Source organism: Dinoponera quadriceps, unplaced genomic scaffold (assembly GCF_001313825.1).
Source record: "Dinoponera quadriceps isolate SergipeBrazil2010 unplaced genomic scaffold, ASM131382v1 scaffold1658, whole genome shotgun sequence".
NCBI classification, from domain to species: Eukaryota; Metazoa; Arthropoda; class Insecta; order Hymenoptera; family Formicidae; genus Dinoponera; species Dinoponera quadriceps.
This window is the reverse complement of record NW_014555920.1, coordinates 1,354,356-1,363,695: the sequence shown is the minus strand read 5'-3', so window position 1 is coordinate 1,363,695 and position 9,340 is coordinate 1,354,356. Positions and strand designations below refer to the sequence as shown.

At 46.1% G+C, this 9,340-nt stretch overlaps 1 protein-coding gene across 2 annotated transcripts in view; it reads left to right on the top strand.

The window, feature by feature from the left end:
- The first annotated feature begins 242 nt into the window (after nt 1-242).
- LOC106745747 (visual system homeobox 1-like) overlaps nt 243-9,340 on the top strand; it is a 67,062-nt gene continuing 57,964 nt past the window's right edge. For both annotated transcript variants that reach the window (XM_014621631.1, XM_014621630.1), the window contains exon 1: nt 243-2,569. In XM_014621631.1, the coding sequence (XP_014477117.1) occupies nt 2,086-2,569 (484 nt within the window). In that variant the 5' untranslated portion in view covers nt 243-2,085. The remainder of the gene's footprint in view (nt 2,570-9,340) is intronic.

Sequence of the window (9,340 nt, the reverse complement as noted above, 5' to 3'; positions counted from 1 at the left end):
AGCGGGAGGGGGCCGCGGAGGGGGCTAAGCGACGGCGGCAGGGCAGAGGCAGGTTGTGCGCGCGGACGGGGCAAAAGCTACCCTCCGCGCGCGCGTTACGGTACACGTGTGTGTGTGTGTGTGGGTGCGTGTAACGTCGTACAGCCGCCCCCGGGGGTTTCCCTTCTTCATTACCCGTCGCGTACAGCCGAGCAACCCCGCGCTGCGCTCGACAGCTCAGTTGTCCAACGCCGCGACGACGACACGGTTGCGCCACGACGGGCGGACACACACAGGAGCCGCTTGCTCTCTCATCGGGACCATCCCTCGAGGCGACCTACCCTATTCGCCAACTTACTTGCCTACGTACCTCGCTCCGTCACTTCCATCGTCCACGTTTCTTCGAGCACGAAGCCCGCGGACCGAGTGTTGATCGCGACGGGAGTTTATCGCGCGCGTTTCGCCGAACTGTCGTCAGTCAAGACATCCTAAAAGACCGCAAGAACCGAAGACCGGGCCAGCTTTAGCCAACAGATACGCGCGAGAGTAGCAGAGTGAAGTCGGCTCGCCGACGGGGGATAATTACGCAGGTAGAGGAGAGTGTTGCGGCCGACGCGTGTGATCGAGACGGTGGACTAGTGAGGAGCACGCATGCCAGTTGGCGCGTCCGGTCTAAGAGGTCCGACGAACCTCGCCAGGGCTCGGATTCAATCGTCAACCGATCGCTCAGTCGGCACGTTTTCCTGAGACGCGACCACCGGTGCGGCCAACTTCAACTGCTGGATTGGACCCGGCTGGAGTGAGGTTGCCGCTGTTAGTCCTTGAAACCCAATCCTTTTTCGAGCGGAGGAATGAAAGGAGACGGTTTCGCGAAGTGCGGAGCGACGAGCTCGGACCCGCACGCGTTTCCCTAAATGAAGCCTAAGCACGCGCGACTTTCCCTGCGCGTGTTGTCCAGCGTTCGCGTCTGGAACGGAGGTTTCGGCTCACCACGTCGAAGACTTCCAGGAAGATCGACGTATGCGCGCACGGAGCAGTGTCGTGACGAGCGATAGACGGAGCAATCGGTACCTGAGCACAACGAAACCGTTCGTTCTAACGGAAGTGGAGGAGGAGGACGCAAGAGTAAGTAAGGATTACACACTGAGTGTCCTGATAAGGGAAGCGCGTAAATTCCCCGACGTCCCGTTTTTCGACGCGGAGCGCGCAGCGTTCGCCTTGCCGACGGCCGGCGAACGTCGACCCGCACGTTTCCCAAGAAGGTAGTTTCCAGCGATACACCCACGTTATTTCCCCCGTTGCAACGAGAGAAGAGAAAGATCGAGGCGCGAATCGTATTAACCACGCAGGTATCGGACTATTAAGGGGTTCTAATTTTCATGAAGATACACGAAAACACCTGGGGCCTACCGGAGACGCACACTACTCCACGTCTCTTCCTCGCGTCGGTCGCGCGCGATACGACCGGCAGATTGGCTTCCGACGGTCTCAGAACGAGCATTCTGTAAACCGGTGAAACGCTGTCGCACGACGACCACCGTCGGACGTGGACGGCGAGCGTAATGTCAGGGCCTATCAGATCCGGGAATACTGCTCGGTCAATTTCTTTGATTTCGCGTGGGATCCCATCGAGAATGGCGCCGACGGTTTCTTAAGCCCTCGGCAGGTAGTCTCTCGCCAGTATCTACTTTTTTCTGCGCGCTCACGGAACACCAATCGGTATCTCCGAGATATACAACGACACGTTCGATTTACGATCGAGTTCCTAAACGTTGGGAGAGAGAAGTCTCCCGCGAACGAAACAGAACAACGAGATCCAATCCAAGAGACTCAGGCACTCTTCGCGACATCGAGAATCGTACGATCGAGAACTCAGTTAGACGTAAGCTCGCACCGTCGAATGTGCGCTCCGACGTCGGCCGGTAGCCCCGACACGGCCCAGAGTTCACTTTCAACCACTTCGGTCTACTCAGGACGCGTCCGTCGGTAAACCGTCGCGACGCGAGGATCCGAGGATCGCTTCGTACCCGTTCGCGAACACGCGGTCGAGGATGTCGCACGTTTGAGTCCGCGCAATCCCGCCAGTTCAAGGACACACGGTGGAAGATGCCGCAGCAACAGCAGCGATCGGCCTTCGCGATTCAGGAGCTGCTGGGCCTCGATGGCACCGGCAACAGGAGCGGTACCGATCGCGGCTCCCCGCAGGGCTCGCCGCCCGCCGGGGTGTCGGCCGTCTCGTACGCGCCGGCGGCGCCCCATCACTCCAAGTTGTGGGAGTACATGCCCAGCCTGAATCATCTCGGCAATCTCGGTAATCTGGGGAATCTGGGCAATCTGGGCAATCTTACGGCCTCGCGGATGGCCTACCTGAACGCGCAGGCGGCCGTGGCGGCCGCCTTTCTACCGCCGCCCCACCCCCACCCGGCGCACCACGTACCGCATCATCAGGTACATCAACCGGGCCAACTTCCGGCATCGCCACCTGGCGTCAACCTGCATCCCGCGGCGCATGCGCAGCACGTACTTCCGGGCACGGCGGTCACCACGAATCATCATCAGCACAGCCCGACTCAACACACGCCGCCTCATGGTGAGTTAGATCATGTTGATTTCTTACTTGGTTGCCGCTGCCTGGATCCACATTGTCTGCTTGTGTGCTCTTCGGACCATCCTCTTCGCGATTAATAAGAGAAAGTATTACGATTTTCGCAGGTCGTCTTAACTTTCGATGTGTATGTAACGCATTAGTTCGTTGGACAAATTGGTTTGATCAATTTTGCAGTATTGTAGCGACTTGAAACATACGCCGCTATATTCCCGAATCAAGCAGACTTTTGTAGGTCCATCGAGAGTATTTATCTCCCTGCATTCACCCCCTTCTCCTCAGGACATTTATTTCTCTTACGCATGACCTTACGAAATGATTGACCCAATTCACGGCCCTCGTTATCTACTTAGCTGTAAACGATTGATTAGTAAGGAGAATAGTTATTTAGGCGGTGTAGTGTCCCCGCCTCTGACGCGAAAATGGCTTAATCGATTATGATAATAGCTCTTGTACGATCTTGAGTATCGCAGCGCGATATAGGCGAGACGATTTCAATATTAAAACGATTACGAGAATAACCGCCGGGAACAGCGTCGCGCATCCTGTATGATCTTTCGGTTGTCGAACTATGCAGTCATGAATCACTTGATATGTTGTTGTTCAGTCAACGTCATGTATGCCATATTCCACAGGCCGAGAGTTAAACGATTTTCAGTCTTACACATGAAGTTGACGTATAACATACAACATAAAGTTCAAAATCGCATACGTAACTTTATAAAAGTAGGATTATAATGACTAATTATTATAGTTTTCGATTTCTTATGTGTATATATATATATATATATGTAAGACTGAAAATCGTGTAACAATCGATCTAAGTAATGATACGGTATATATGATGCCGACTGTTCTGAAACGCGAGTGACCAGACGTAGCGTGCATGCTGCTGACATTCGTACTCGAGGCACTCGCTTCTTACCCGTTACGCGTTGCTAATTATAACATAGCTTGAGCATGTATCGACAGCGATTGAGGCCTCGTCGGGGTACAACGATCCATGCCGATAAATCGGCAAGATCGAAGTCTCCGATCGTCCTGCGAGTAATTATCCCGTGAAAGGGCTGACTTCGATTATCGCTCGTGATACATAGCAGTGCTATCGATAAATAGCGCTTCTTGCAGGACACACGTATCGATACGCACGTCGGGAGTCATGGCCGCTAATCGCGGACGAGATTGAACTTATGACCCTCCGTTGCACGCGGCCACCGAAGTAAATTAATAGGCGTATCGTCGTCCTGGCGTGAAACGAGCACTTAACCGCCACTTACAGCTATCACTTAACAGAGAGCCACTCAAGATCGTGTTACCGAAAATCGATACGCACACCTTTGTCGCGCGTATCCACGCGCGCCGCCCGACATTGTGCGGCTCTCGAGGATCCGGGGGAATTTTTGGGAAAACGGCATTCAACCGTCAGCTGTCTTACCGCGTTCCCTGATACGTTGTTCGCAAACGCCGCGACCTGAGAAGAGAGAGAGAGAGAGAGTGCACTCGAGCGCTTCCACCGCGCACTCGATCGAGGTGGAAACTTTTCTATCGGCCGGCTATTTCGATTTGCCGTTAAATCGAGAGCGGACCGACATCGCATCCAGCGGAGCCGAAAGTCGAGGCGCCGCTCTCGAGTTGTGTGTAACTCGAGTCCGTTTTCCCCGTCTCCCGTCGATGAGCGAACGAGTAAGAGTCATCGTCGGAGGTTTGTTTACGTGCAAACTGCGACCTCTATTTCTTGCATCGTGTGCAACAATTCGTCACATAACTCGCAATGATTTATGATGGTCTAACATTGCTCCGCGAAATACAATTGCACGGAATGTTGAATTTCACGGCGATATGTTTACAAAATGCGTGACTGCCTCTTAAGACAGTAATATTTTATTACACACTCCTCACAGATATTCAAGTTGTAGCTTTATAAGTATCTGTATTATGAACGAAGATAAAAACGCTCCCCGATACAGAATATCAGAGATAGTAAACAACCTCGATCGGAAAGAAAAGCGCGGATGTTGACGTTAGAGGATAGACGGAGCCGAACAGGAAGAGAGATGCGGAGAAGCGGGCGCACTGTGGGAATTGATTATTTTCGTCGGAATAATCCCCGACGTTATGAATAATTAGTGATATAATGAGTTGAGTGTTAGGCAGGTCCGCGATGTCTCACCAAAACACAATGAACATCGACAAAACGTAAAAATGGCCGTCCGCCAGCCAACTGTTCTCAACTTGCGCGTCATCTCAATGCTTTAAACGTAAACGTTAAAATTGCCGATTGTGACACACCAGTATGCATTCATATCAATCTAATTAAATTGATTTAACGATGATGGAGAGATAAAAGTTACTGCATCGTCATTTTATTACAAATTCGTTTTACGTAAGAATTATTATCTCTCGTCTAACGACACAATAAAAATACCGAAAGATACCAAATAAATATACAACAGTTTTAACGGGGAAATATATGAATTAAATATTTATTTGAAGATTCATATTTGAATATTTGAATATTCATATTTCTATGAAAATTTACATAAGCATGAAAAGACACGACTCTTCTCTTACGTGTTATATAAATGCTTGTTAATTTTTTTCTATAATATATACGTGCTATGTACGTGCGAGTAATTTGTGCATTTTTATATTTTTAATGCATAATTTAGAATCTCAGATTATTACTTGACACAAACATTACTACGTACGATTATACGTGTACGTAAAATTATACGTGTATGGTTTAATTTCCTTATCATGTTGCATCGCGAAAATGGCGTGTACAATCAAATTCGATCGAATACTTTCAACGTGCTATTTTATCACTACATAAGCATCGGAGATTTCGCAGCGCAAAACGAATTTTGAGAACAATTTTCGGGTGTCGGGTTCCAGACGGGGCATAAAGGAGCTGCGGTTCCATTCAAACGTCACTCTGGCACCTCGTCTTACAGCATTTATTTGGTGTGCTCCGTTCGTTCCTTTTTGTCTTAAATCTTAAGCGGACTTAAAGACGAGAGCACAGACTGGGATCTAACTACCGTTAGTGTACCGACCGTTTGATTCGTGTCCGTGATATAACAATTACGTCGTGCCCGAATCAAAGCGCAATTTCCAATTCGGTAGCTCGAAAAATTTACCTCTTTATCACGAGACTTCATCTATCCGGCCGTAGTGCATTTAAAATTATCGATAATCATGTCGTGTATAGCGTGTCACAATAAGATGAGACAACGTGTTATATATTCTTGCTTAGATATGAGAATATGAGTCTTGAATTGATATTAATGTTTTTTCCGTGCATGCTCTATTATGTGGGCGGACGATCGCGTCACGTGAAACGGCCTGTAGCTGTTGCGGAAGAAGGAAGCGAAAGCCAGCTAGAGAGACGTTGCATTGTTCTAAAAATTCCGAGATTCGCGACCGCTTGATTCGCGCTTTTGGTTTCCTCCTAACGGTTCATACAGCACGTCGCGTCGCGTCACATCTCGTCGCGTCTCCGAGCTGCTTTTTCGGGTCGTTTGAAGTCGGCAATCAACTAAATTGCCTATCAACGCCTGAGAAGCCCGTTCACGCACTTCCCTTCTCACCCGTCGCTTTTCTTCCTCTTCCCAACGTCCGCGTGCCCTCTTCTCCTTTCTTATCCGCTCGGTATCGTCGACGTTGCCGTTGCGGCTCGCTTTTCTACGTGAGGATCCTCTCTCGCATTTTCCACCTATCTGCCTTCCTTCCTACTTTCCACCTCGCATAACATTGTACCTTAAGGCCGAACGTTTTCGTCAATCGTCACGCAATAAAACAATTTTTCTTGTGCTTCGACTTTCTTCGAAATTGAAAAAATTATCATTCATCACGATATACTCTATAATCCTTTATAATACTTGAACTTTACAAAATCAAAATAACATGGAAGCTAATTTCACATTAATGATCCCCAAGTTTAAAAACACGGACTTCAATGTTTAAATCAAACATACAACTCAGCTTTTGGCGTTGAATTTTCATTTCTTTTAATTTTTTTTATTTAATTAAACAATTGCGTTAATGGTGTTACACTTCGTGTACTTCGTGACTTCGTGACTTCGCGTTATGGGTAATTAAAGTATCAATCGAATCATAATCAAAGAGCACAATCAAGATTATAGAAAATTTAAGATAGTATTTGAGCGGTTCCAAACAATGATTTATGAAATTTTCATACAACTGAACGCAGTAGGAATAATTAAAATCTTGAGCTCCTAATCGAGTCTTGAATTGTTTAAATTTTATAAGCTTGAAAATAATTCGAATTGTTCCCGAGTCGAAATTTTGATTCTATGTTAGCCTTGCAAATTCTGTTGAGTTTAAAGAACCAATCTCCAGATATGATACTATACACAACATATTGCCCTATCTTAATTATGCAAAGAAGTTGACGAATAATCGGAAATTAATGAAATTCTAATTACGTTGGTGAACAATACTTCTATATCCCGAATGAAAATAATTCCTGAATGGTTTTCGTCTGAACACAAATCTGTTGTCCAAATTTAGCTATTAGGTCATAATTAAAAAAAAATAGCGTCAAAAAGACCAAAAACGCCAATTTTGAGAGTTTCATGACGTTATAACACCGGTAGCAAATTTTTTCCTATATTTCGTTAATGCCACGCAAAAGTATCAACTTTCAGCTTTAAAATGCATTGTGTATCGTTTCGATATGATTTTCCGTTTTCAAGATACAGCTAAACATGATATTGATGTCGAGCGCGCGCGACCAATGTTTATACTTTTAGCTGTATCTTGAAAACGAAAAATCACATCGAAATGGTACGAAATACGTTTTAAAGCTGAAAGTTGATACTTTTGTGTGTCATTAACGAAATTTAGGGTGAACAATTTCGACAACGGATTCGTGTTTAACAGACGAAAATCATTCGGAAACACCTATTTTTATTTCGGATACAGACAAAAAGTTAAAATCTGTTGACTAGTTATTTGTCAAATAATGACTATGAATGTCAGTTTAAATTTCGACTCGGATATCGGCTTTGTTCTCAATAAATTCCGTTAAAAACGGAAAGCTTCAGTATAACAAACGATTTCACATACCTTAGATATACATTTGGTTACTATCTCGTTTGAACGATTCCATCCCTGCAACTCGCCCAAATTCGCATCTGAGTCCTGCGGCCTCGAACAAATTAGCGGATTATAAATTCGTCGGCGCTTTGTTTCCCGAGAGGGAAAGTGTCGAGCGCGACTCCGGCACGTAAGAGACTCGCGATGTCGACTACGTTTGCATACATTTGCACGCGCGGGTGCACGATTTTTTTGCGCAATCACGTGTGAGTAAGTGGCTCGCGATGCAAATTAGCCTACTCGCCATAAAACCGACGTGGGCCGGGAGTTCTTGCGCTTTCAGAAAAGTAGTACTCGACCGGTGCGAGACGCGGCGCGGAGAACCGTCGTCAGTTTTCGAAAATGCACGGTTGACGCTCCTCCATTCTGTACGCGAGTGTGTATGTGTATGTCTGAAGTAGAACGCCGTAATTTCGCGATACAAATGCAATTTTTGACGATAATTCAATTATATTTTACACTACCGTATGAGTTATATTTAAAAAATTTATAGTTATATTATAAAAATTTATAATTACATTAAATAATTGATTATGTTATGTATCACCCATTACATGCGTTATATCTCTTCCTCTTTGATACATCTACGTAGACGAAACGTTGCTGAATTTAAAATAATTCTTTTCGTTCACATGAACCACCCGGGGTAACTGGGAAAATTTCTACGGCGAAGAAAAAAAAGAAAGAGTTTAACGTTGCTCGGAACTGCCTTTGAGATTCATAAGAAACAGCTCGGCGTTGAAAAACGTCGTGAGACCAAAAGAGGCCCGAGGAGAAGCTGTGCGCGGTATGACGCTCGCGAGAGAAAATAAAACGGCATTTTTCCGCCGTAAATGCGGCGGGTATCCAGCATTTTCGATATAATTCAAATATATTCTGAGGGCTTCTTTCTTTCTGTCGGTTTATTTCGCTGGAAAATGCAACGCGGTCGCGCCTCCCGGCCGGTCTTATGCAATTGCGAATGCAAATTAAACGAAATTAAACAGTTAATTAAAGTACCGGCGCCCCCGGAGAAGTTAATTGAGATTCTTGGGAGATTTGTCGCGCGGAATGTCTTAATTTAGTCCCTTAAGCGCCCTAACTCGCCTTAACAACTTAGAATAATTGGATAACACTGCCGAGGCAGTGCTCTCACCGCTAGAAGGAGGAAAATTTAGTCTTCCAGCGCGCGAACCTCTCTCTTTTCTTTCTTTACCTTTCTTTTTGTCATTTTCCCTTTTTTTTTCTTTAAATGTGTCACAATCTACGTTACACGCTCGGAGTAATTTCGTCGATTTTTCTCTCTCGAAGAAAAATTCCGCGAGTCGCGGACTCGTGCGCGTTCTCTCCTGCGATCGAAAGTAAACCAACGGGTTCTCTCTGTTGTTTTTCTTTTTTTTTTCTCGACGTCGGCTATGAACAAACCCACGTTGTTCCACTGCTCCCTTTCCGCTGGAAATAATGATTCTCCGATTTTCAGTTCAAATGCGTCCGTGCGAAATTCCCATTTTCGCGAATATTACGGAAATAATAACCCTAGGCACTACAATGTGGAAAAAAATGTTAACCTGCCGAAATGGTGGTCCACTATATCGGGTTGTTACGATATATGTATACAATCGTTTTAATCGTGTTTTATTGTAAGCTTAATTACGA